The sequence below is a fragment of the Aotus nancymaae genome, unplaced genomic scaffold, assembly GCF_030222135.1.
Source record: "Aotus nancymaae isolate 86718 unplaced genomic scaffold, 86718_ANA_hifiasm-v0.15.2.pri h1tg000028l, whole genome shotgun sequence".
Classification (NCBI taxonomy): Eukaryota; Metazoa; Chordata; class Mammalia; order Primates; family Aotidae; genus Aotus; species Aotus nancymaae.
The window spans coordinates 34,322,221-34,348,320 of record NW_026988441.1 but is presented as its reverse complement, the minus strand read 5'-3'; the positions used below and the strand labels follow the sequence as shown (position 1 = coordinate 34,348,320).

Genomic DNA, 26,100 nt, shown 5'->3' with positions numbered 1-26,100 from the left:
GTCCTGGGCCGCTAAGATGGCGTTGGGTACGGCAGCTGCTGCGGCTGCTGCTGCCGGGCCCGGGAGCTTGGGGACGGGGGTCGAGTAGCGCCTGCCCCGGGCCCCGTGAATCGGCCGCGGGGCACCTGGGGGAGCAGCGTCCGCAGCCCCCCACCTGGGCCCTCGGTCTGCCCTCCCGGCGCGTCCATGAACTCGGTGTCGCCGGCCGCTGCGCAGTACCGGAGCAGCAGCCCGGAGGACGCGCGCCGCCGGCCCGAGGCCCGCAGGCCGCGGGGTTCCCGAGGCCTAGACCCCAACGGCCTGGGGCCCTCCGGAGCCAGCGGCCCCGCTCTTGGCTCTCCCGGGGCTGGCCCGAGTGAGCCGGACGAAGTGGACAAGTTCAAAGCCAAGTTCCTGACAGCCTGGAACAACGTGAAGTATGGTGAGGAGGGGGCTTGGAGATCTTGGGGTGTGGGGGGGCCGTCGAGGAAAACCAGACCTCGGCTCTGCCAGGCCCCGACCTCGGCCCTGTCAGACCTTGTTCCCGTCATGAGTCACCTGTGGGTCCCCCACCCTGCCCGGCCCAGGGTGGACCTGTGGCAGGTCCAATAGGCAGTGTTTTCAAGCTCCGCCCATTCCCCTGTCTGACCTTGGGCAAAATCCTTTGCTTCCTGGCGCCTCTGTTTTTACTTCTCTCTGTAAAATGGGTACAATAATCAGAGCTGCCTTCCTTCATCCTCAATTGATGGTGGACACTCCTGTAGCTGTCACCGGGGCCCCACCTCCGACTGAGAGGGCTATTGCACGGAGTCCCCAGAGCCACCTCGGAGATAGGAACTAGGATCGTGCCCATTTCACAGATGGGGGAATGGAATAGCTGTTGCTGTCATGCGAGTGCTTCATCTCGCTGGGCGCTGCCCCCACGTCTCCCCAGGTTGGGCGGTTAAAAGCCGGACCAGCTTTAGCAAGATCTCCAGCATCCACCTCTGTGGCCGCCGCTACCGTTTCGAGGGCGAGGGTGAGCTGGTGGTTGGGACCAGGGTTGGGGGAGACCTCTCTATGCCTGTCCCAGTGTCCCTGGTGGCAGCTGACAGACCCACTCTTGTAGGTGATATCCAGCGTTTCCAGCGTGACTTTGTGTCCCGCCTGTGGCTCACATACCGCCGGGACTTCCCACCCCTTCCTGGGGGCTGCCTGACCTCGGACTGTGGCTGGGGGTGCATGTTACGCAGCGGCCAGATGATGCTGGCACAGGGCCTACTGCTGCATTTTCTGCCTAGAGGTGAGCCCCAGGGATGGGAGCGGGGGAAGGGGTGGACTAGGAGTACAGGGTCAATCGCCGTATCAGCAGTATTAGAATTACTTGCAAACTACTAAGAGTTCGAAGTCACGTTGGACTTGAATGTCAAGTAAATTTTGGAGAGATGAGTTGTTTGTAAGAGTTTCAGCTGGGGCTGGGTGTGGTGGCTCATGCCTATAATCCTAGCACTTTGGGAGGCCTAGGCAGGTGGATCCCTTGGGGTCAGGAGTTCAAGACCAGTCTGGCCAATATGATGAAACCCCATCTCTACTAAAAATACAAAAATTAGCTGGGTGTGGTGGCACATGCCTGTAACACAGCTACTCCAGAGGCTGAGGCAGGAGAATCACTTGAACCCAGGAGTTGGAGGTTGCAGTGAGCCGAGATCACACTACTATACTCCAGCCTGGGCAACAGAGTAAGACTCTGTGTCAAAAAATTAAAAGTAAAAAAATAGGTTGGGCGCTGTGGCTCACGCCTGTAATCCCAGCACTTTGGGAGGCTGAGGCAGGCGGATCATGAGGTCAAGAGATCAAGACCATCCTGGCGAACATGGTGAAACCCCATCTCTACTAAAAAAAATACAAAAATTATCTGGGCATGGTGGCTTGCACCTGTAGTCCCAGCTACTCGGGAGGCTGAGGCAGGAAAATTGCTTGAACCCGGGAGGCAGAGGTTGCAGTGAGGTGAGATCGTGCCACTGCACTCCAGCCTGGCGCCTGGTGACAGAGCGAGAGTCTGTCTCTAAATAAACATAAGTAAATTAATTAAATAAAAAGAGTTTTGGCTGGGCCCTGTGGTGCATGCTTGTAATCCCAGCTACCTGGGAGGCTGAGGAGGGAGGATCACTTGTGCCCAGGTGTTCAAGGCTACAGTGAACTATGATCCTGCCACTGCACTCCAACCTGGGTGACAGAATGAGACTCCAGCAACATCCACAGGTCAAGTGTGGTGGCTCACACCTGTAATCCCAGCACATTGGGAGGCTGAGGCAGGAGGATGGCTTGAACATAGGCATTCGGCACCAGCCTGGGCAACATGATGAGACTCCTGTCTCTACAAAATTTTAAAAATTAGCCAAGTGTGGTGGCATGTGCCTGTGATTCCAACTACTCAAGAGGCCGAGGCAGGAGAATCTGTGAAGCCCAGGATTTAGAGGCTGTGGTGAGTTGTGAGCATGCCACTGCATTCCAGTCTGGCTGACAGTGAGATCTTGTCTTTATGTATTTATTTATTTATTTATTTATTTATTTTTGAGACAGTTTTGCTCTTGTTACCCAGGCTGGAGTGCAATGGCACAGTCTTGGCTCACCGCAACCTCCATCTCCTGGGTTCAAGCAATTCTCCTACCTCAACCTCCCGAGTAGCTGGGACTACAGGCGTGCGCCACCATGCCCAGCTAATTTTTGTATTTTTAGTAGAGACGGGGTTTCACCATGTTGACCAGAATGGTCTCGATCTCTTGACCTTGTGATCCGCCCATCTCGGCCTCCCAAAGTGCTGGGATTATAGTATTTATTATTATTATTGTTTTTGAGACCAAGTCTTGCTCCATCGTCCAGGCTGAAGTGCAGTACAGCATTCTTGGTTCACTGCAACCCCTGCTCCTGGTTCAAGCAATTTTCCTGCCTCAGCCTCCTGAGTAGCTGAGATTTCAGGTGGCTGCCACTATGCCTGTCTGCTTTTTGTGTATGTGTGTGTGTGTGTGTGTGTGTGTATATATATATATATATATTTTTTTTTTTTTTTTTTTTTCCGAGACGGAGTTTCGCTCTTGTTACCCAGGCTGGAGTGCAATGGCATGATCTCGGCTCACCGCAACCTCCGCCTCCTGGGTTTTAAGCAATTCTCCTGCCTCAGCCTCCCGAGTAGCTGGGACTACAGGCCCGCGCCACCATGCCCGGCTAATTTTTGTATTTTTAGTAGAGACAGGGGTTTCACCTTGTTGACCAGTATGGTCTCGATCTCTTGACCTCGTGATCCACCTGCCTCGGCCTCCCAAAGTGCTGGGATTATAGGCATGAGCCACTGCGCCCAGCTGTATTTTTGTTTTATTAGAGATGAGGTTTCACCACATTGGCCAGGCAGTCTCGATCTCCTGACTTCGTGATCCCCACTCCCCCTCCCCCTGCCTAAGCCTCCCAAAGTGTTAGGATTACAGGCTTGAGCCACCACATCCAGCTGAGATCCTGTCTTTAAGTAACGAAAAGTAAATAAATAAATAATAAGTTTCAGGAGTATGTAAATTCTGTTGAATCACCAGGTTCAGGGGTATTATTAGCATTGTATGTGGTACATGTGTAGATGGGACCTCTGCCCCCCACACACTAGCACTGTTTGACTGTGTGCTCCATTCCACCAGACTGGACATGGGCTGAGGGCACAGGCCTGGGCCCTCCTGAGCTGTCAGGGCCAGCCTCTCCCAGCCGGTACCATGGCCCTGCCCGCTGGATGCCCCCATGCTGGGCCCAGGGTGCCCCTGAGCTGGAGCAGGAACGCCGGCACCGGCAGATTGTGTCCTGGTTCGCCGACCACCCCCAGGCCCCCTTTGGCCTACACCGGCTGGTGGAGCTGGGGCAGAGCTCAGGCAAGAAGGCAGGTGACTGGTATGGGCCATCGCTGGTGGCACACATCCTCAGGTAAGGGCCGCTGCAGGGATCCCGGGAGCTGCTGGGTACCCGCAGGCACTAAGGCCTTCCCTCCTGCCCCCAGGAAAGCCGTGGAGAGCTCCTCTGAGGTCACCCGCCTGGTGGTGTATGTTTCTCAGGACTGCACAGGTAAGGGGCTGGGAGCTGAGATCATGGGGGTCCCACCCTGAGCCAGACTCTGCCTCACCTGCTTCTTAGAATGCACCTTCCTCAGAGGCTGGAACAAGTTCTGGGGCAGAGGGATACTGAGGAAGGACGCAAGTCCTGTGTAGTGGGAGACAGTCCCTCTTCTCCTCTCCCTCTAGAACTGGGAGAAGAAACGTCGGGGTGATAGTGCCACCACACCTTGAGTGATAGAATAGAGGCCAGGTGTGGTGGCACATACTGTAGTCCCAGCTACTCAGGAGGCTGAGGTGGGAGGATTGCTTGATTAAGCCTGGGAGTTCGAGGTTACAGTGAGCTGTGATTTTGCCACTGTACACCAGCCTGGGTGACAGAGTAGGATCCTGTCTTAAAAAAATAAAGAGGCCAGGTGCAGTGGCTCATGCCTGTAATCCCAGCACCTTGGGAGGCCGAGGCAGGTGGATCACCTGAGGTCAGGTCACTCTGTCACCCAGACTGGAGTGCAGTGGCATGATCTCGGCTAATTGCAACCTCTGCCTCCCAGGTTCAGGTGATTCTTGTGTCTCAGCCTCCTAAGTAGCTGGGATACAGGTGCGCACCACCGTGCCCGGCTAATTTTTGTATTTTAGTAGAGACAGGGTTTCACTATGTCGGGAAGGTCTTGAACTCCTGACCTCAGGTGATCCAGCCACCTCAACCTCCCAAAGTGCTGTGATTACAGGCATGAGACACTGTGCCCAAACCCTGTAATTTTTTAATGAAAAATTGTAGGTGTTTGGGACAAGATTTGATTTTCAGAGAATCATATCTCCAAAACTGGTCTACTTCTCTAGGAGTGCGAAATGGGCTTATGTCGCTGCAAGGTAGGGGGAGGAGAATGGGCCCAAGTAAATGGGACTGGAGGAGGAGGGACACACCCGGGGTGTTTGGTTCAAGGACCGAGCGCCCAGTGCTTCTATTTCTGTATTGGCAAACCAAGGCATGGAGTCAGTGAGGACTCGTCAGGCCTGGGGCTGGGGAGGAGCCTGAGAGAACAGTCTCCACCTCTCCCAACTGTATATACTTTCAGTCTACCTCCCAGGGCCTCAGTTGCCCACTCTGTAAAATGGGGATGTCCACACCTGCCTGGAGGTCCTGGGATTTTCTGGGGGTGTCTGAGGGACACTAGAACAATGTTTTTGGCTGGTGACAGTGCTGCCCATTGAGAAATTGCAAGGTTGAGGTGGGGCTCCTGGGGTTAGAGGGCCACACTCTGGGGCTTGAAGGGTTGCCAAGAAGGTGACCTGCCGCTGTCTTGTCCCTCCAGTGTACAAGGCAGATGTGGCACGCCTGGTGGCCAGGCCAGACCCCACAGCTGAGTGGAAGTCTGTAGTCATCCTGGTGCCCGTGCGACTGGGTGGCGAGACTCTCAACCCCGTGTATGTGCCCTGCGTGAAGGTAGGTTCAGCCGAGTTCCAGGACACCTCCACCCGGGAGCCCTCCAGACTTGTTTAGCTTGGGTTAGGGCTGCTGTTTATGTTGTGTCCCTCATCCCTTTTTTTTTTTTTTTTTGAGACGGAGTTTCGCTCTTGTCGCCCAGGCTGGAGTGCAGTGGTGCAATCTCAGCTCACTGCAACTTCTGCCTCCCAGATTCAAGCGATTCTCCTGCCTCAGCCTCCCAAGTAGCTGGGATTACAGGTTTCTGCCACCATGCCCAGCTAAGTTTTGTATTTTAAGTAGAGACGGGTTTCGTCGTGTTGGCCAGGCTGGTCTCGAACTTCTGACCGCAGGTGATCCACCTGCTTCAGCCTCCCAAAGTGCTGGGATTACGGGTGTGAGCTACCAGCCTTTTTTTTTTTTGAGACAGTTTCACTCTTGTTGCCCAGACTGGATGGAGTGCAGTAACGTGATCTCAGCTCACTGCAACCTCTGCCTCCTGGGTTCAAGTGCTTCTCCTGCCTCAGCCTCCTAAGTAGTTGGGATTACAGGCATGCACCACCACGCCTGGCTAATTTTGTATTTTTAGTAGAGATCAGGTTTCTCCATGTTGGTCAGGCTGGTCTTGAACTCCTGACCTCGGGTGATCCGCCTGCCTCAGCCTCCTAAAGGGTAGCAGATGATGAGGGTAGCAGGAGAGCCTAGAAAAGGCCCTCTGCAGCCACCAGGCAAATGAGGAGCCAGAGGAGGAGTGCAAAAGGAACAGCAAGACAGAGGCCCTGAGACTGGAAAGGCCCCTATGTATTTGCATCAGAATAAAAGCCAAATGTCCCCGGCAATCACCGTCTGGAGGTCATCTCCCGCCTTGACCTCATATCCTCCTCCCACATGCTGCTACAGCCACAGGGGCCTCCTCCCTGATTGCAGAACACTCCTGCCCCAGGGCCTTTGTGCTTCCGGCTCCTGCTGCTTGGAGCGCTCTTTCAGCTGTAATGCATATGGCTCCTGAGTAGCTGGGACTGCAGGTGCAGGCACCACCACAGTCAGCTCTATTTATTTAAAAATTTGTTATTTTACTAACACTAACCATCAAAAGAAATCCTTCAGTTATTTTCATCATCTCTCAATAGGGCCTATCCTGACTCTCATTTATTTATGATTGATCGATTCAGAGTCTCACTCTGTTACTAAGGCTGGAGTGCAGTGATGTGGTCTCAGCTCACTGCAGCCTCAACCTCCCGGGCTCAAATGATCCTCTCACCTCAGCCTCCTGAATATCTGGGACTACAGGCACACTCACCACCACACTCAGCTCTTTTTTTTTTTTTTCACTATGTTGCCCAGGCTGGTCTTGAACTCCTGGGCTCAAGCGATCCTCCCACTTCGGCCTCGCACAGTACTGAGATTAGAGACATGAGCCACTGTTTGGCCTCTGTTTTAAAATATTTTTTGCATTGGGAGATTTTCCAGTGAGAATCAGAAAACCTATGAGACAAATTCTAAAGGAGCTGTAATGTTTGACCTCCTTACTTAAAATCACAAGGTTCCCTTCCCTCCTTTATTCTTTTCCATAAAGTTATCACCTCTAACACATGAGATAAATCATGTAATCAGCTCCGCCTGTAATCCCAGCACTTTGGGATGCTGAGGCCGGTGGATCTCCACCTGTAATCCCAGCACTTTGGGAGGCTGCGGCCGGTGGATCTCCACCTGTAATCCCAGCACTTTGGGAGGCTGAGGAGTTTGATACCAGCCTGACCAACATGGTGAAACCTCGTCCCTACTAAAAATACCAAAATTAGCCAGGCGTGGTGGCGGGCACTTGTAATCCTAGATATTCAGGAGGCTGAGGCAAGAGAATCACTTGAACCCGGGAGGCAGAGGTTGCGGTGAGCCGTGATCATGCCACTGCACTCCAGCCTGTGTGACAGAGTGAGACTCTATCTCAAAAAAAAAAAAAAAAAAAACACCATTTAATCATCTTCCTTGTAAAGAAAATAATCATCTCCCACACTAGGATGTTAACTCCTGAGGGCAGGGTTTTGTGGTTTTGATCACTGCTGCCCTCCAGAGGCTGGGTTCTCACTAAGGAGGCGTTTGCTAAATGTTTGTTAAGTGGCTGCCTCACAGCACCTGCGCACCCTCTCCCTGCAGGAACTCCTGCGTTGTGAGCTGTGCCTGGGCATCATGGGCGGGAAACCGCGGCACTCGCTGTACTTCATTGGCTACCAAGGTAGGCCCAACCCCTCCTCAATCCCCAACCCTCACCCCATCCCCACTCACACCTGCGCCCCTGCAGATGACTTCCTGCTGTACCTGGACCCTCACTACTGCCAGCCCACTGTGGACGTCAGCCAGGCCAACTTTCCCCTGGAGGTGAGTGGGAGCCCCAGTGTGTGGTTGGGACCATGGTGGGTGGGCAGCCAGGGCCTCTGATCCTCCCTCATCTGTCTGCCCCAGTCCTTCCACTGCACCTCGCCCCGCAAGATGGCCTTCGCCAAGATGGACCCAAGCTGTACTGTGGGCTTCTACGCTGGAGACAAGAAGGAGTTTGAGACACTCTGCTCAGAGCTGACCAGGGTGAGCAAGAGGAAAGCTGGAGGGGAGGGAGGGTGGGTGGGCAGGCAGGGCTGGGGGTGAAACAGGAACAGAGGCCTGGAGTCCAGTAGAGCTGGAGTGCTGCTTCCAGGCTGGGTGTCCTAATCTGGGAAATGTGAAGAACGTCCACCCCTGAAAATGTGAGGGGAGGCCAAGGCCACCTGTCTGTCAACTTGCTGTCCTGCAAATTGAGGGTGTCATGCCTTGGAGGCAGCTGTATCCAGGCAGTCAGGTGGGGAAAACCCTCCTTGTGTCTTTGCTGTCTGACTAGGGCTTTAACTTCCTGGTGGCAAAAGAAAGATGGCCACCAGCCCTTCTGGGCACCTACTCTGTAGTCACTGGAAGGGGAATTCCGTTTTTGCAGCAAAAATCCCAGTGTTTGGCTGAGTGGCTGAGCTGAGTCACATGCTTATGGTTGAGCCACCTGTGGCCAGGGGATGGAAGGTGCTGATTGGCCAGCCTGCCCTGGAGAGGCAGTCCTGAGAAGCACCTGCTAAGTAAACCAGGGCTAAGGAATATGGCTTGGCACTGTTTGTGGCTGAGCGTCCCCCTCCTCCCGCCAGGTCCTCAGCTCCTCCTCGGCCACGGAGCGGTACCCCATGTTCACTCTGGCCGAGGGCCACGCTCAGGACCACAGCCTGGATGACCTCTGCTCCCAGCTCTCCCAGCCCACACTCCGGCTCCCTCGCACAGGGCGGCTCCTCAGAGCCAAACGGCCCAGCTCCGAGGACTTTGTGTTTTTATAAAGGGAGGGGATTGGGGGGAAAGATGTAACACTATTTATTTTTTTATTTATGTCATGTCAAGTGTGGGATCTTGAGCTCTGGCAATGATGGTACTTCCTGTTCTCACCCCCTCAAGCCCAGCTGTGACCAGTCAGGGACAGAGCCCATGCACCTGTCTCCCACCAGTGGGAGGACCCCGGGCACCCCCCTCAGGGCCTGACTCAAGTACTGTAGTTTGCACTGGACGCCCGGGCCCTCCCTGTCCCAAAGCCACCGTAGGGAAACTGGCTGCTGGAGGCCAATAAAGCTATGTAACTAGATCATGGCTGTGGCTGGGCGCAGCATTCTGAGGGGATGTGAGGTCTGGGAAGTATCTCAAGGTGAGAGTTCCAAGTCACTTGAGAAGTGTAAGTCAGCCTCAGTTTCCACATCCATAAAATGGGACAACTTCCTTACCCGCAGCTATACGTGCTTCTTTAAGAGACAGACAGGGTCTTGGCTTTGTTGCCCAGGCTGGAGTGCAGTGGTGCAATCATACAGCTCACTGTAGCCTCAAACTCCTGGCCTCAAGTGATCCTCCTTCCCCAGCCTCCTGAGTAGCTAGGACTACAGGCATATGCCACCATTTTGTAGAGGTGGAGTCTCGATATGTTGTCCAGGCTTGTCTCAAATTCCTGGGCTCAAGTGATCCTTTCACCTCGGCCTCCCAAAGTGCTGGGATTACAGGCGTGAGCTGCATGGCTGGCCATAGGTGTGAGGTTCTCTATAGCAGATAGTACTTGTGGGTGCAAAACCTGTCCAGGGCTTGACTGGAGGGGAGGAGCCAGAGACCCCTGCCTGCTCCCTGGGGCTCAGGAGCTGCTCTTGGGCCCCTGCTGTTTCCTCCGCTGCCGGCCCAGCTGGCGGAAGTGCAGCCGTTTGGGGTTGAGGCCAAAGGCCTGCAGTCTCTGGCGGCTGAACTCATGTCCACCAAGCGTCACAGTGGGGCCCAGCAGCCGCGCCTTCTTTGCCCTCCTCCGCCTCTGCAGGGCTAGCTTCTCTGGGGGTAACATAGGGGCCTCCTCTTCCTGTGCTGGGAGACACTCTGGCCAGGGCCGCTTCCCACCAGCCCCATCAAGCGCTGGCAGCTGCTTCTGTGGGCCAGCTTCATCTCTCTGTGGCTTCCTTGTGGCTTCCGCGGGCGTCTCTGTCCTGAAGGAGAAAAGTCGGGGCTCAGTCCAGGCCTGTCAAGATCAGGCCCATTCCCGAGCATGTGTGCCCCATTTTACAGGCGGGGAAAGGAGGGGCATAGTGAAGCGGCCACACAGTGACCGAGGGCCTGTCTGGGATTCAGAACTGGGTCTCATGCCAAAGCCAGTCTGTGGCTTTTCTGCTGAACCCAAAGGCTAGATTGTGAGGCCAAGGATTCTGATATTTGTGCCTGGGCCTGGGCCTGCCCTAAGCTATTCATATCAGTTAACTCATTTTAGCTTTTTTTTTTTTTTTTTTTTTTTTTTTTTTTTTGCCTTAGAGACAGGGTCTTGCTTTTTCACCCAGGCTAGAGTGCAGTGGCGTGATCATAGCTCACGGCAGCCTCCAGCTCCTGGGCTCAAGCGATCTTTTTGCCCGCCCAAGTCTTCCAAAGTGCTGGAATTAGAGGCTGGAGCACGCACAGGGCCTCTTTTTAGCTTTAAGTAAGTAAATATCACCCCTGCCTTATAGACTGGGCGAAAACAATCCTCATAATAACAGCTGAGACCTATCAGGCATTTACCATCTCTTCATCCTCAGCAACCTTATGAGGCAGAACCATCTCTATCTCCAGCTTATAAATGAGAAGCAGACCCAGAGAGGGGCAACGACTTGCCCAAGGTCACAGCAATGGCACCCAGGATTAGAACCCGGGTCTCAGAGCGGGGGGATGGGGAGGAGACAGGGGAGAGGCAGGGAGAGGCGCTGTATTCCCAGACTCATGCAACAAGAGGCTGACAGAGCCAAGACTCAAGCCTGAGCCTGGCGGGCTCCCGACCCACACTTCCCCAGCCAGCACTGCTTACTCTTCCCGGCAGAGTGACTTGAAGATCTGCTGCTTTTTCCGTGAGTTCTGAGCCTTCTGGCTGTATGCCCGCTTGTCCCGCAGCTCCTCCTGCTCCGACCTGCACGCAGACAGAGGGGCCTGTTGTTGGGTGCTCTGGGAAGTGCCCTGGGCTGCCCACCCCTGCGCACTTGGCCCCGCCCCACTGCGTCACCTGTACATGCAGGTCTTCTTCAGAGAGCACCACCGGTTGAGCTCCCTATCATCAGCAGCGAGGATCTGCGTGGGAAGGGAGGGCGGGGACCTGCTGTGATAGTCCCCATAGGGGGCCAAGCAGGGCTGCCATCATGGCCAGAGACTGATTTCTACAGAGGCCAGAAGACGGGGAAATTGAGGCTCAGAGAATGGATCCTTGCCCTAGGCCACATGGCTAGGAAGTTGGCTGAACTGATTTCAGTTTGAGCCCCAGAGCTCTTGAGTTGTTACCCATTCCCAGTTATCCCCAAAGCCTCAAAACAGGCATGGGTCGCTCCCAACCGCCAGGCTTCCTAATTACATGTGAGGCTCTCATTCCCAGTCTCTGGGCCTCAGTTTCCAAACCTAGTGGAAGGCCATCAGAAAAAGGAAGTGAGTGAGTGCTGATGGTACCAGCTCAGTACAAATTGGCTATTTTTACTGACCATGCAAACAGTCACGCACCTTCAGCTGTCGTAAGTGGGGAAGAGTAGGTGCCCACAGCCTGCCATGTGCCACACACATTTGATCTTATGCCTGTTCCTTCCAAGTCACCGAAGTTGGGGTGTTATCAATTATTGTCCCATTTAACAGATGGGAGTTGAGGCACAGATGGGGGAATCACTTGTCCAGAGACACAGCTGGCGAATAGCCAAGCCAGGGCTTGAACCCACCTGGGCCCCCTAGTTCCAGGGGATATGAAACCTTTTTTTGAGACAGGGTCTCACTCTTGCCCAGGCTGGAGTGCAGTGGCATGCTCACGGCAGCCTCAACCTCCTGGACTCAAGCAACCCTCCTGCCTCAGCCTCCCAGGTAACTAGGACTATATCTCCCTATGTTGCCCAGGCTAGTCTCAGAACTCCTGGGTTCAAGTGATCCTCCTGCCTCAGCCTCCCAGAGTACTGGGATTACAGGTGTGAGCCAGTGTGCCCAGTCCTGCTACCAAGTCTTACCAGCCAGACTGCTGCTGATACATATTGACAGAATTAAAAGCATAATATTAGCTGGGCATGCTGTCTCACATCTGTAATCCCAGCACTTTGGGGGGCTGAGGATGGCAGATCACACGAGGCCAGGAATTCCAGATCAGCCTAGCCAACATGGTGAAACCTTGCCTCTACTAAAAATATGAAAATTGGGCATGATGGCACATGCCTGTAGTCCTAGCTGCTTGGGAGGATCATCTGAGCCCAGGAGGTTGGCACCACTGCACTCCAGCCTGGGGAACAGAGCAAGACTCTGTCTCAAGAAAAGTAATATTTACAGGGCATAGCATGCCATGGGTGAGACACTGTTTTGAGGCCCCACCGTGTAGAAGGTAGTAATACTACCTTTGAGGCAAGGTAATATTATTAGTACTGTCGTTTGGACTATTTTTTTTTTCTGAGACAGTCTCACTCTGTTGCCCAGTGAGACTCTGTCTCAGAAGGACAAAAAAGATAGGCCACATGACAGTACAGACAGAGGCTCACTGCAACCTCTACCTCCCAGGTTCAAGTGATTCTCCTGCCTCAGCCTCCCAAGCAGCTGGGACTACAGGAGCCTCCCACCACACCTGGGTAATTTTTTTTTGTATTTTTAGTAGAGATGGGGGTTCTACCATGTTGGTCAGGCTGGTCTCGAACTCCTGACCTCAGGTGATCCGCCCACCTCGGCCTCCCAAAGTGCTGGGATTACAGACATGAGCCACCCTGCATTTTTTTTTTTTTTTTTTTTTTTTGAGATGGAGTTCTGCTCTGTCGCCCAAGCTGGAGTGCAGTGGCGTGATCTTGGCTCACTGCAACCTTTGCCTCCCGGCTTAAGTGACTCTCCTGTGTCAGCCTCCCAAGTAGCTGGAACTACAGGCGTGTGCTGCCATGCCTGGTTAATTTTTGTATTTTAGTAGAGATGGGGTTTCACCGTGTTGGCCAGGATGGTCTTGATCTCTTGACCTTGTGATCCGCCCGCCTTTGGCCTCCCAAAGTGTTGGGATCACAGGCATAAGCCACTGCGCCTGGCCCTTCATTTTCAAGATGAAGAAACAGGGCGCCGTGTTGTACCATTTCTGAGCAACAGAGATCAGGGCTCAGGGCCAGCTTCCTGCCCCTCCGGCATACCTGGTACCCTCTGCAGTGTCCCTGCCTGCCTAGGCCCTACCTCTTCAGTGCTGAGGCCAAAGTCGCAGGGCACCACGGTGCGGTACTTGAAGCGACAGGGCAGGTCGTCAATGATGTCCTCGTAGTCCAGCCGATAATACTCATCCAAGTATTCCTCGAATGTCTTGTCCCCTGTTCAAGACAGCCAGGTTGCCGGACCGTGCCAGGTCCTGTGGAGCCCCTTCCCCACCCACAGCCTGCCCACCTGGGCCTCACCGGGTTCAAACACGGGCTTCTCCTGCCCCACGGCTGCAGCGAAGGGTGACTTGCGCTGCTTCTTGCCCGTCAAGGGGGCCTTGTGCTTTTTCTTCCTCGGCTGGCTGGGGTCGTAGTCGGCATCCATCTGCCAGGACGCACAGGTCAGATCCTGCCAGCCCTCAGTCAAGGCCCCTGGGACTCCCCCGACCCGTGACACCTACGTTGAAGTCGGGGTCTTCACAATGCAGCTCCCACTGGCTCCAGTCTCCATCCTGCTCAGGCCCATCCCACGTGTCCCAGTTCCAGTCATCTGGATGATGCAGACAGAACAGAGAGGTGGGGTCAGGGCAGGACCTCGGGCTTCAGGCCCAGTCCCCAGTCCCCCAGCCCCAGCCTGGTACCCCAGCTGATCTCACCTTCAAGCCCTTCCTCTTCCTCAAATTGCGGCTTCTCCTCCTCCACCGCCCCGTAGTACTCGTCCCCGAAGCACTTCTGGAGGGTCAGGGCTGAGTCACCAGGGCCCACTCAAGGCGGAGGAGCTGAGTCCCCAACAATACTGCCAATGACCCCTCTGTGGCAGCATTAGTCCTGCACCTCGTGGTGCAGGGCTCTGGGGAGCCCTCCCAGGACCTAGCTCCTGAGGTGGGGGGCCCCTGCATGTCCAGGCTCCTCTGCCAACTCCCCTGCTCTCTACCCTATGATGTACTGGCCACTATTCAGTTCCACAGATCCAGTTCTTTGCCTTCCTACAGGCCTTTGCCCCTGCGGTGCCCACACCCACTGCACTACTCAGGCCCCGGGTCTTTTTTTTGAGATGAAGTCTTGCTCTTGTTCCCCAGGCTGGAGTGCAATGGTGTGATCTCGGCTCACTGCAACCACCACCTCCCAGGTTCAAGCGATTCTCCTGCCTCAGCCTGCTGGGATTACAGGCACCCACTACCACGCCTGGCTAATTTTTGTATTTTTAGTACAGATGGGGTGTCACCACGTTGGCCAGGCTGATCTCAAACTCCTGACCTAAGGTGATCTGCCCGCCTCGGCCTCTCAAAGTGCTGGGATTACAGGCATGAACCACCGCGCCCAGCCTAAGTCTTTTTATTTTTAAATAGTCTTGCTCTGTCACCCAGGCTGGAATGCAGTGGCACAATCTCTGCCTCCCGGGTTGAAGCAATTCTGTCTTAGCCTCCCAAGTAGCTGGGATTACAGGTGCCCACCACTATACCTGGCTAATTTTTGTATTTTTTAGTACAGATGGGGTTTCACCATGTTGGTCAGGCTGATCTCAAACTCCCGACCTTAAGTGATCCACCTGCCTCAGCCTCCCAAAGTCCTGGGATTATAGGCATGAGGCACTGTGCCCAGCGAGAGCCATGTTTGTGTGAGGTCAGTGTCATGGGATGAGGGGCCGTACCTCCATGAGCTGGTCGTGCTGGGCTGGGTCGAAGTCGTCCTCAAGGTCCCTCTCCTCAAGCCCCAGCGTCTCGTTGCCCGTGACTTTCCGCAGCTTCTCCAGCTTGGCCAGAATCTCCTTCCTCTTCAGGTTCTTCAGCTGCTTGAGCTCTTCTTGCTTCTTTGCTTTTTCCTGCAGGCCCAGGCAGAGGGAGGGAGGGCATGGGCTTTCCTGAAGGGCTGAGGGGTCCTCCCCAGCTGGCCACCCCCACACTCACTCTCTTCTTGCGCTCCCGAGTCTCTTCCCTCTTCTCCTTCCTGCGCTCATCCTTACGGCGCACGGAGGACGCAATGCTGCGCGGGTAGGTCTTGACCTAGGGGGGAGCAGAAAAGTCCAGAAGGGCCCCAGAGATGATGTGGGGCTCTCTGGGGCATGGACCCCGGGGACCGAGTCCTCCCCAGCCACACACCGATGCCGAGTCCGGCTCCTCAAAACGGAAATTGTACTTGTGTTCAAAGTCTTCCTGCTTCTTAAGAAACAGCTCCCCCTCGTCTGAGGAGTCGTCCACAGCCAGCTGGACTGGGGGACCGGGGACCCTGAGGGACAAGATGCAGTGAGGCTGGGGGGCCAGCCAAAGGAGGTTGAGCCCACATTTCCTGCACGCCTGGGTACAAAATGTATGAACGCATTTAATCCTCACAACCCTACAAGGTGCACTCTGCCATTGTCCTCATTTTACATATGGGGAAACTGAGGCATGGAAGTCTCACAGCAGAACCAGGATTTGAGGCAGTGCCACCTGGCTCCTGAGCCCACACTCTGTGGCTCTGTCTTGCGGAAGACTAACTCTGCCACCATCTGTGAAGAAAATACACACATGGTGCCCTCTGCCTCCTGGCCGGTGCCGCCTGGGGATATTTCAGGAAGAACACCCTAAATCTAGGCCCTGGAGAGGCACAGCGGCTCACCCCTCCTCTTCCTCATCTTCCTCCTCCTCGTAGCGTTTGTTGAGGATGTAATCCCGCAGGAACTGCTCCCCTTCATCCAACTCAGGGTCGTTCCAGTATTCCTTGAGATGGTTCTGGGGGTGACAGAAGACAGGACCTCAGTCAATGGAGGACAGGGAAGGAGGACAGGCATGGTAACCACGTGGACCTCATAGCCAGTACCTGAGACTACAGGCACATGCCACCATGCCTGGCTAATTTTTTCATTTTTTTGTAGAGAGGTTTTGCTGTGTTGCCCAAGCTGGTCTCAAACTCCTGGCCTCAAGCAATCCTCCCACCTTGACCTCCCAAAGCACTGGGATTACAGGTGTGAGCCACAGCGCCCAGCCTATCCCCGTATTATGAGATGTGGGAAATGAGGCCCACAGATGCACACATCTCATTTTGAGTGGGTTACCTTCTGTAAATAGCTGGATGGAGGCAGAACACGCGGTCTACTCCATCCGTGACCACATGTGAGAACTCACCAGTTCCTTCAGGGACTCTGGGTTCCGAATCTCTTTCTGTCCCTTCAGCCACTCAATGTAGTCGGCCTCCTCCTGGGCCTGGGGGAAGGCCAGCACTGAGCATCTGCAGACACTCAGCCACCCGCCACCCTGCCCCCTGGTGGTACAGCCAGGCCCCAATACCCACCTTCTCCTGCCTGGTTTTGGCACGTTTCTGCAGCAAACCAGAGCCGCCCTCCCCAGCGCTGTCCTCGTCCTCACTGTCCTCCACAAATGCCCGGAAGCTGCCCATCAGAGAAAAGCCTCAGGACAGGTAGGCTGGTCCCTGTCTGCTGCCCCAACATTTATTTTATTTTGTAGAGATGGGGTCTCCCTATGTTGCCCAGGCTGGTCTTGAACTCCTGGGCTCAAGTGATCCTCCCTCTTCTGCCTCCCAAAGCCCTGGGATTACAGGCATGAGCCACCTCACCCGACTGGCCACCCCAAGATGAACCCCATTTACTAAGCCCTGACCTCTCCTCTCAACAAGCTCAGAGTCGTGCTGTGATGTCATTAACCTCGTTTAAGTGATGAGGAAACAGAAGTAGGTAGACAGAAAGTGACAGAGCTCAATTTGAACACCTGCCTGTCCAATTCCTGAGCCTCAACTTTCCTCCACTGGCCACTCCTGATGGCCCAGTCTCACCTTTCCTTGAGCTGTTTCTGTTCCTCCACATAACTTTGTGACGAGGTCCGCTGCAGAGGAGAGAGGGTCGTGGGTCTCAGGCCAGCCCCGGGCCCGGCACCCCCGGACCCAGTCTCCACCCCACACACCTGGAGTCTGTGATTGGAAGTCTCCCCATCTGAGTTCTCTTCGTCAACATATTTGCTGTACAGGAAAAGTGAGGTCTTCAGAAAGTATCTTCCAGGGCCCGCCTGTCCCCATGCCCATGCAAGGCAGCTGTTCCAAGCAACAGCTGGTGGGGGTCCTGGGAGGCTTATGGAGTCACTGAGGCTCCTGTGCTCAGGGTATCTGCAATTCTGCTGAGTTTCCACCTTTTTGTATTTTTAGTAGAAATGGGGTTTTGCCATGTTGGCCAGGCTGGTCTCCTGACCTCAGGTTATCCACTTGGCCTCCCAAAGTGCTGGGATTACAGGCATGAGCCACCGTGCCAGGCTACCTTTTTTTTTTTTTTTTGGAAACAGTTCTTGCTTTGTTGCTTAGGCTGGAGTGCAGTGGCCTGATTATAGTTCACTGCAGCCTCCATCTCCTGGGCTCAAGCAATCCTCCTGCCTCAGCCTCCTGAAGAGCTGAGACTGTACAGAGACCCATCATCATGCCCAGCTAATTTTTAATGTTGTTGTAGAGACAAGTATGTTGCCCAGTCTGGTCTCGAGCTCCTATCCTCAAGCAATCCTATTGCCTTGGCCTACCAAAGTGCTAGGATTACAGGCATGAGGCACCATGCCTGGCCCAGGTTGCCAGCTTTTTTCCTCTCCTGCCCCAAGACCCCCATAAACCTGAGAGGGCTGGGGACCAGGGGGTGGAGATGTGGGCCTTCTCCATACCCTTCCTTCTCCAGGATGACCTTCCTCTCGTAGTCCTTCAGGTACATGGGCCGTACTTTTTTCTGCTTCTCCGAAGCTGCTGGCTCCTCCTCGCTGTCTGATGATGATGCTGTTAACCCAGCAAGACACCTGCCATCACCCACAACCCCCTTCTTTCCCCTGGCAGAGAATCCCAAAAGGCAGGGCCAGGGTTAGACAGAGGATTCAAATCCCCAATCCAATTCCCAGCTGTCTAAGAGTACTGTGCTTGTCACCATCTGGTGGGGTTAGGGCCATTCAGTCAGCAATTCCTGCTTTGAGTATTATTATTTTTCTGAGACAGCCTCACTATGTTGCCCAGGCTGGAGTGCATGGTGTGATCTCGGCTCACTGCATCCTCTGAATCCCAGGTTCAAGCAATTATCCTGCCTCAGCCTCCCGAGTAGCTGGGATTACAGGTGTGCAAAACCACACCCAGCTAATTTTTGTATTTTTAGTAGAGACAGGGTTTTACCATGTTGGCCAGGCTGATCTCCAACTCCTGACTTCAAGTGATCCTCCCACCTCAGCCTCCCAAAGTGCTAGGATTACAGGCATGAACCACCACGCTCAGCCTGATTATTGTAATTAGTTTTTTGAGAGTAGGGGTCTCAGTCTGTTGCTCAGGCTGGAGTGCAGTGTCAAGATCCTAACTCACAGCTCACTGCAGCCTCAAACTCATGGGCTCAAGCAATCCTCCCACCTCAGCCTCCCAAATACCTGGGACGCTAGGCACATGCCAGCATGTCCAGCTAAGTTCTGTATCTTTTGTAAAAATGGGGTCTTGCAGCCAGGTGCAGTGGCTCATACCTGTAATCCTAACACTTTGGGAGGCTGAGGTGGGCGGATCACAAGGTCAGGAGTTTAAGACCAGCCTAGCCAACATTGTAAAACCCCGTCTCTACTAAAAATAGAAAAACTAGCCAGGTTTGGTGGCGTGCGCTTGTAATCCCAGCTACTCGGGAGGCTGAGGCAGGAGAATTGTGTGAACCTGGGAGTGGACACTGCAGTGAGCCGAGATTGCACCACTGCATTCCAGCCTGGGTGACAGAGCAAGACTCTGTCTCCAAGGGAAAAAAAAAATGGGGTCTTGCTATCTTGCCCACACTGGTCTCAAACTCCTGGCCTCAAGTGACCCTCCTACCTCAGCCTCCCAAAGTGCTGGGATCAGAGGTTTGAACCATCTGCCCAGCCCAGTGGAGTTGGAATCACTCAGTCAGCAACTCCCACCATGAACAGTGCCAAGCACACAGTCATTAACCCCACCACCAGGTAATAACCTAGGCTCTTGCTAAGGACTTGTGAAGCAATTCATTCAATAATCACAACAGATGAATTGTGTAAACTGGGTAAATTCCAATGTAGCCTTAAAACAGCCCTGAGGGTAGATGGTACCATTAGATATACTTTACAGACAGGAAAAGACGCTGAGAGAATTCAAGTCACTTCTCTGAATCCACACAGGAGGAACCCCGGATTCCATTCCTGAGGAATGAAGGAGAGGTTGACAGGCATGCCCCCAGACCTGTTCTCTGATAGAAGGTGGCATCTTTCTGATAAATGCGGGGGTCTTTCTTCTTCAACAAGGAGAGCGTTCTGTAAAAGTCCCGCTCCTGATGGGGGTCAAATTCCTAGGGCAGGAAAAGGGTTGGGGACTTCAGAAGGCAGGTAGTAAGAGCCCTGGCACCAGCAGGTGAGCTCAGCGTAGCGATTAGGATGGAGGGAGGGAGGGATCTGGCTGGGGAGACAGGCAGGTGGTCAAACAGCAGGAGGGAGGGGCCCTCTTGGGGTGGGCAAGGGCAGGCCACAGGTGTACAGGATATGGGTAAAGGAAGGCGAGGGGTAAGAAGGTAATTCCTGGGGAAAACAAGGACTTGACAAGGAGCAGGTGGGCTGAGGGCGCAAGGGAGACAGCGGGGAGGGGCTGGGCCAGGCCGCACAGTGAGACCAAGATCATGGTTGATGTGGGCAGAAGTTGGGCGCCCCACGTGACACAAGGGGTACACTGAAAAATGGCTAGACTCGAGGATGAAAGGGGAAGGGGGTTCTTGGGGGACAGAGGAGTCGCCCCAAAATCAAAGTGGGCAGGTGGATCGTGGCAGGGGAGAGAAAATAGGGGGGAATTTGGCTCCCCTGGGCAGAGGAAGGGAGCTTTCCGTCCCTCACGGGATGGGGGCGGGGGATGGACGCTCCCGCAGAGCGCTCTGGGGTTGAGGGTTAAGCTCCGCGTCTACGTCGGGGTCGGTAGGGGGGCTTGGACTCCTCTGCATGCCCAGGAGGGAAGGGGACACGCACCACGCGCTCGTCACTGGAGTCCGACTCGGAGCTAGAGTCTCCGCCGCTGTCCCGGTCCCCGTAGCGATCCTTCACTGCGGGGCACAGACGGAATGCCCCCCAGGTCAGCCGGCGAGGCCAGCTCGACTCCCCACTTCCCAACCGTCCAGCGCGCGCGTGTGCGCTCCACACTCACGCCGCTGCAGTTCCTCGCGCTCCCGGTAGCGATTGTACCGCGCGGCAAACGCCGCGTTCACCCGCAGCTGCGACGACCCGCGCGGTTCCGGCATGGCGGCTCTGTGGCCACTGCGCACGCGCATTGAGGACGTCCAGGAGGGGCGGAGCCACCCTCAGCCCCGCCCACATCAACCTTTAAAAGAGGCGGACCGCGCCTAACCCCGCCCCTGGCTTTTCCGGGATCTCTTTCGCCTCGTGACCGCAGTCACCACCCACGGCTACGCCCCTGAGGGAAAGGACCGCGGCCACCGCCCACCCGCCCCACCCCCGGGGCTCCGGGCACCCAGCTGACATCTGGGGGCCCTTTCTCCACTCGCGGTTTCCTGCTTCCCTTCCGTTCCGACAGAGAAAACCGCTGCCCCACCCAGCTCACTCACCCTGGCGCCCTGGGAATTACTATTCTCTCCCCTCACCCACGGCATCCACGATCCTCGACCTTCGTCCTCATCCCCATCAACATCCAAGATGTGTGACTCCCCATCCCAAACTCAAACATCAGAAGCCACCCGCGCTGTGATCATGCACAAGTCTTAATTTAATGGGTAAAAACATTAAATTATTACACACAACATTTTTTCCAATAAAGCATAATAAATAGAATCTATTTCTTTTAAAACGCTGTACAAGAGACTGGAAAACAAGCTTCCAACAGAATATGAACTCATGCTACCTTCTTACTGATTTGGGACGCTCTCCCACCCCCCATGCCCGAAGCAACATCACTTCAGGTCTCTGAGCACAGCCGGCCAAGGTCACCAGGTTCCAGGAGCTCTGGAGGTGACGACCTCACTCTTAAATGCTCGGCCCTTGGGTCTTGTCTGAAGCACAGAAGAAACTGAACCGTTTAGGTGGCTGTGGCCTGCAGGAGCCCTTCTCTGTCCAACACACCAAAAGCGGTGAGAAAAACAAATGAGAAACGTCCCCCAAACACACACACACCCCCAAAACCAACACCTATAAGCCACAAACTGGTGCTCCTCCCCTACTGCGGCAGTGGGCAGGAGAAACAAGAAGAGAAAGTGTTTCTTCCCCTCTCTCTTGATCTATAATAACCCCACGGGGTCCTCTTGCTAGAGTGACCCCATATCACAGCGGGGCCACCATGTGCCCCTGCAGGATGTCCACGAGGTCCTGAGCCCCTCTCTGCAGTGCCAGCTCCAGGGGTGTGAGCCCCCTGGCATCCCTGCGATGGAGATCAGATTCAGCTGCCAGAAAGTTGACTACAGCAGTGTGACCTTCTTGCACCGCCAGATGAATGGGAAGTGCCCCGGTGCCATCAGGCGCGTTGACATCAGCCCCATGCTCCACTAGGACCTTCAGGGTGTCCAGGAATCCAGTGCGGGCTGCGTCATGGACTGGACTGGTACCGAAGGTGTCCTGGACATTGGGGCTGGCACCTTGCTTCAGCAGCTCCAGGGCGATGGTGGTGCTGCCAAACATCATGACCTGTGTGAGGGACAGAGGATCAGGAGGTCTTCAAGGGAGGGGGTTCCGAAAAAGGGGTCACTGGAGAGAGAAGGGTCATCCAGAAAGAGGCATCTCCTAGGAATAGGATATGCCAGAGGAGGGGTCCTCTAGTGAATGGGGAAGCTGCATAAGCCCCCAGGGAACTGTTTGAGAACGCAGAGAAAAAGTTCTCCTGGAAATAGAGAACCCTTTCCTGCCCCCTCCCCCCCACCCGCCTGCCCTCACCCCAACCCCCCGCGCCAGAAACTGGTCACTCCTTTAAGAATAATATGAGACCCCCAACCCAGAGAACAGCCCCCATGGAAACTTTCAAGGAACCTAAGACTCTCCTCCAAGGGACCAAAGACACCCCAGATATGGGCAATCACCAGGAAATATAAAATCCCCTCCAGGAAATGGGCCCCAAGAGACTGAGAACTACCCCCAAAGAACTTGACAGTCCTCAAAAGGAAAAAAAGATGCCAAAGTAAAGTGAACCCCCCCGCCATTCTCCAGGAAATAGCCTCCTCCTATATAATGATGATGTCACTTCAGGGTACCTGAGAGTTTCTTTCAAAAAACAGGAAAACAGGATTCTGACCAGTGCAGGGCTCATGCCTGTAATCCTAGCACTTTGGGAGGCCGAAGCGGGTGGATCAGCCTGGCCAACTTGGCGAAACCCCGCCTCTACTAAAAATACAAAAATTAGCCGGGCGTGGTGGCGGGGGGCCTGTAATCCCAGCTACTCGGGAGGCTGAGGGTGGAGAATCACTTGAACCCGGGAGGTGGAGGCTGCAGTGAGCCAAGATCGTGCCACTGCACTCCAGCTTCCATTAAAAAAAAAAAGAAAGAAAGAAAGGAGGATTCCAAAAGTAATAAGAGAAGAGAAAGGAGACTTCTCTGTAACATGTCTCCCAAGGGCATATAGAGACTCTTACAATCTGACACAGTTTCTCCTCCGGGGCCCCCACACTATACCAAAGATCTGCATAAACTTTGGGAATTAAGACACCACCCCCAAGTAACCAAATATGTCTCAGAGAGCCCCTACAAAATGAGGAACCCCTGGAGACCAGACCTCTCCTTCCAGAGATCCCATCTCCCCATAGAAGCCCCCAAAAATGTGAGCCGTCCCCAGGGAAAAGGCATCCAAAGCAGCTGAACCCCCACTCACGGAATAGAAAGACCCTCCCCAGGGAAAAAGAATCCTCTGCACTCAGAGAACCAGGAATCCTCCCAGAGAAGAATCTGGAAAGCTATCCCCTCCCCCTCCAACCTAGCCTCACTCACCACCCACCTTCGAAAGGGGACCGTGGGGGAACAATGAAAGCCTAGAGAAGAAGGACCGGTCCCCAGTGGGTCATCACCAGGGCCAAGAGACCAGAAGAGAGGGGCTCCGGGGTCTCGATACTCACCTCGCTGAGCCGCCCCGACCCTGACCTGAGCCAGCCCGGCCTCACCTGCAGCGCCGTCTTGCCAAAGCGGTTGAGGGCGTCGGGATGCACCAGCTCGCGGTGCAGAAGACGGCGCACCTCCTGCACGTCGCCCCGGGCCGCGGCCCCACTCAGCCGGTCGCCGGCGCAGACCTCCTCCAGCAGCATGTCGATACTGACGGCCTGCGAAGTCCCCCACCCCGCCCCAGCCCGGCGCCGTCAGCACCGAGGAGCCGGCGGGCGCTGGCCCGAACAGCCCTCCCGGGGCGCGGCCGCGGTGCGCCTGGCTGCGCTGCACTCCCGGCCCGGCTCCCCAGCCCGAGACCCCGGCCCTCCCAGCGGGCTCCTCCCCCTGTCAGCCGGCCCGCGGTGAGGGGCCTGGAGCCCGGCCCAGCCCTCGGCCGCCCGCGGGGCCCTGCCCGGCGCCCGCCCCTTGGGGGCCGGGTCTCCCCTCAACTCACCCTCCCTCCTCCTCGCCGGGCGGGGTCTGCTCTGAGCCTGCGCCGCCGCCGCAGCCAGACAGCCGCCAGGGGGCGGAGCCAACGTGCTCCCGGCCCCGCCCCGAACGCCGGGGATTTGTTTTCTTACAAATTCGCTACTGTGTAACGATGGCGCTTTGCCTGTGGCGCGACCTTACGGCGCCCCGCCCACAAGGCCTGCGTAACCAATGGATGCGCGTCGCCGGGGTAATTTCGGGCTCGGGGTGAAAGGCGTCGCTCCTGTTTGGTCAGAGCGCGGCAACCGGTGGCCCGCCACCAATGGAGGGGTTTTCGGTTTTCAAATGTACTCGGCGGGCGGGAAAGACGGCCGGTTTAACTGACCCAGGGAGAAAGGTCAAGGACAGGGTAGTACGGGCTGCTCCGGGACCTCGGCGCCTCCTGGGGGAAGGGAGGCAGGGCTGGGGCCACCCAATCCAGGGCTCCACTACTAATAGACATTAATTGGCCCTTATTACACGCTGGGCGCTTTATTTCATTCATTCATCTTTCCCTGTGTGCAGGGAGCGTTCTGGGCTCTGCACGCGCACATTCAAGCAACTAAATAATATTAGATAGCGTAAAGCACTGTGAAGAAAGGGAAATGGGGAGACGGGGTAGATGAGGAAGGGATCACCCTGCCTGGCTCAGACTGAGCCAGGAGGAAAGGAGCCTGCAGCTGCCACGTGGGACGGCCTGGGAGGACAGAGTCGCAGCCAGACAGGGACTCAGAAGTCTTCGCTCAAAGATTTATTTGGCACCTCCTAGAGGTGCCCGAGTGGAGAGCACGCCAGGCAGCCCCTGTTGTAGGGACACCTATGGTTTGGGGCCGGAGACAATAGTTAATTTTTATTTATTTTTGAGACAGGGTCTCACTCCCATCACCCAGGCTGGAGTGCAGTGGTGAGATCACAGCTAACTGCAGCCTTGACTTCCCGGGCTCAAGTGATCCAACCGCCTCAGCCTCCAGAGTAGCTGTGACTAAGGACGCACCACCACGCCCAGCTAATTTGTATTTTTAGTTGAGATTGGGTTTCACCATGTTGCCCAGGCTGGTGTTTTTGGTTGGTTTGTTTTTTGTTTTTAAATACAGATTTTTGTTGTTGTTTGAGACAGAGTCTCGCCCTGTCGCCCAGGCTGGAGTGCAGTAGCGTGATCTCGGCTCACTACAACCTCCGCCTCCTGGGTTCAAGCAATGCTCCTGCCTCAGTCTCCCGAGTAGCTGACACTAGAGGTGCATAGCACCACACCTGGCTAATTTTTTTTGTATTTTTAGTAGAGACAGAGTTTCACCGTGTTAGCCAGCATGGTCTCCATCTCCTGACCTCGTGATCTGCAAGCCTCAGTCTCCCAGAGTGCTAGGATTACAGGCATAAGCCACCGCTCCCAGCCCAGATATATATTTTTTTAATCTTGGGGTTCTTGCTATGTTTTCCAGGCTGGCCTCGAATTCCTGGGCTCAACGGACCCTTCTGCCTCCGCCTCCCGAAGTGCTGGATTACAGGCATGGGACCCTACACTCGGCCAATAGTTAAATCTTTTCAGAGTGGTAGAGGCGACTGATCAGATGAGCCGTTGAAATGGAAAGGTAGAGAGGGCCTCCCTAATGAGGTGACATTTGATTTGAGACATAACGGTGAGGGAGCGAGACTTGTTATAAGGGGAAAAGCACACCAGCTGGGAAACACAGCAGATGCTAAGGCCCAGAGGTGAGAGTGTGCCTGTACAGAGGAGGGTAGAGCAGGTAGGTGGGGGATGGAGGTGGCATTGTGCAGATCAAGCCATGGCTTTTTTTTTTTTTTTTTTTTTTTTTTTTCGAGTCAGAGTCTCGCTCTGTCACCCACGCTGGAGTGCAGTGGCCCGATCTCAGCTCACTGCAACCTCCACCTCGCCAGTTCAAGCGATTCTTGTGCCACAGCCTCCTGAGTAGCTGGGATTACAAGCACCCAGTACCACGGTCGGCCAATTTTTGTATTTTTTAGTAGAGACAGGATTTCACCATGCTGGCCAAGCTGGTCTTGAACTCCTGACCCCAAGTGATCCCCCTGCCTCAGTTTCCCAAAGCGCTGGGATTACAGGCATGAGCCACTGTACCCAGCCCAGGCTATGGCTTTAATAAGATAGGAATGCCGCATGCAGTGGCTCACGCCAGTAATCCCAGCACTTTGGGAGGCCGAGGCGAGCAGCTCACGAGGTCAGGAGATCAACAGCATCCTGGCTAACACGGTGAAACCCCATCTCTACTAAAAATACAAAAAAAAAAAAAAAATTAGCCAGGCATGGTGGCAGGCACCTGTAGTTCCACCTACTCGGGACGCTGAGGCAGGAAAATTGCTTGAACCCAGGAGGCGGAGGTTGCAGTGAGCCGAGATCACACCACTGCACTCCAGCCTGTGTGACAGAGCGAAACTCCGCCTCAAACACACACACACACACACACACACACACACACATT

At 54.9% G+C, this 26,100-nt stretch overlaps 3 protein-coding genes and 1 non-coding gene across 8 annotated transcripts; 1 reads left to right on the top strand and 3 right to left on the bottom strand.

Annotated features, from left to right (window-relative positions):
* ATG4D (autophagy related 4D cysteine peptidase) lies at positions 1–9,109 on the top strand. Of its 3 annotated transcripts, none has more exons than XM_064381878.1 (10): positions 1–421; positions 914–997; positions 1,088–1,261; positions 3,642–3,918; positions 3,992–4,056; positions 5,357–5,487; positions 7,621–7,699; positions 7,766–7,842; positions 7,927–8,046; positions 8,628–9,109. In XM_064381878.1, the coding sequence occupies exons 1-10, from the start codon at positions 187–189 to the stop codon at positions 8,808–8,810; spliced, it is 1,425 nt and encodes a 474-aa protein (XP_064237948.1). In that variant the 5' UTR covers positions 1–186; the 3' UTR covers positions 8,811–9,109. The 3 variants fall into 3 exon arrangements, with proteins under 3 accessions (XP_064237948.1, XP_064237949.1, XP_064237950.1); XM_064381880.1 differs by having other exon boundaries at positions 341–421; positions 840–997; XM_064381879.1 differs by lacking the exon at positions 914–997 and having other exon boundaries at positions 187–421.
* On the bottom strand, positions 6,924–6,985 carry LOC135276858 (U7 small nuclear RNA). The gene has a single exon (XR_010344412.1). It is a non-coding gene; the product is annotated as a U7 small nuclear RNA (small nuclear RNA).
* Positions 8,844–20,354, bottom strand: KRI1 (KRI1 homolog). Of its 2 annotated transcripts, XM_064381876.1 has the most exons (19): positions 20,250–20,354; positions 20,075–20,148; positions 19,305–19,410; positions 17,762–17,870; positions 17,027–17,081; positions 16,899–16,948; positions 16,401–16,497; positions 16,235–16,312; positions 15,729–15,841; positions 15,230–15,356; positions 15,038–15,133; positions 14,782–14,952; positions 13,787–13,862; positions 13,592–13,680; positions 13,389–13,515; positions 13,174–13,304; positions 11,018–11,082; positions 10,826–10,924; positions 8,844–9,980 (listed from the first exon to the last, which is right to left on the bottom strand). In XM_064381876.1, the coding sequence occupies exons 1-19, from the start codon at positions 20,341–20,343 to the stop codon at positions 9,641–9,643; spliced, it is 2,097 nt and encodes a 698-aa protein (XP_064237946.1). In that variant the 5' UTR covers positions 20,344–20,354; the 3' UTR covers positions 8,844–9,640. The 2 variants fall into 2 exon arrangements, with proteins under 2 accessions (XP_064237946.1, XP_064237947.1); XM_064381877.1 differs by lacking the exons at positions 19,305–19,410; positions 20,075–20,148; positions 20,250–20,354 and adding an exon at positions 19,175–19,292.
* A 448-nt stretch (positions 20,355–20,802) lies between these two features.
* CDKN2D (cyclin dependent kinase inhibitor 2D) lies at positions 20,803–23,663 on the bottom strand. Of its 2 annotated transcripts, XM_012436246.2 has the most exons (3): positions 23,631–23,663; positions 23,197–23,352; positions 20,803–21,736 (listed from the first exon to the last, which is right to left on the bottom strand). In XM_012436246.2, exons 2-3 carry the CDS (start codon positions 23,335–23,337, stop codon positions 21,377–21,379), a joined length of 501 nt encoding a protein of 166 aa, XP_012291669.2. In that variant the 5' UTR covers positions 23,338–23,352; positions 23,631–23,663; the 3' UTR covers positions 20,803–21,376. The 2 variants fall into 2 exon arrangements, with proteins under 2 accessions (XP_012291669.2, XP_064237951.1); XM_064381881.1 differs by lacking the exon at positions 23,631–23,663 and having other exon boundaries at positions 23,152–23,352.
* Positions 23,664–26,100: the final 2,437 nt, after the last annotated feature.

Coding starts and splice junctions, on each gene's coding strand:
- CDKN2D (XM_064381881.1), bottom strand. CDS start 23,337: ATGCTGCTGGAGGAGGTCTGCGCCGGCGACCGGCTGAGTGGGGCCGCG. Junction 21,737..23,151: donor GGTCGGGGCGGCTCAGCGAG/GTGAGTATCGAG, acceptor TCCCTCACACAG/GTCATGATGTTTGGCAGCAC.
- ATG4D (XM_064381878.1), top strand. CDS start 187: ATGAACTCGGTGTCGCCGGCCGCTGCGCAGTACCGGAGCAGCAGCCCG. Junction 7,700..7,765: donor GTACTTCATTGGCTACCAAG/GTAGGCCCAACC, acceptor GCGCCCCTGCAG/ATGACTTCCTGCTGTACCTG. Junction 7,843..7,926: donor AGGCCAACTTTCCCCTGGAG/GTGAGTGGGAGC, acceptor TGTCTGCCCCAG/TCCTTCCACTGCACCTCGCC.
- KRI1 (XM_064381876.1), bottom strand. CDS start 20,343: ATGCCGGAACCGCGCGGGTCGTCGCAGCTGCGGGTGAACGCGGCGTTT. Junction 13,516..13,591: donor GTGAAGACCCCGACTTCAAC/GTAGGTGTCACG, acceptor GCGTCCTGGCAG/ATGGATGCCGACTACGACCC. Junction 9,981..10,825: donor AAGTCACTCTGCCGGGAAGA/GTAAGCAGTGCT, acceptor TTTCTCCTTCAG/GACAGAGACGCCCGCGGAAG.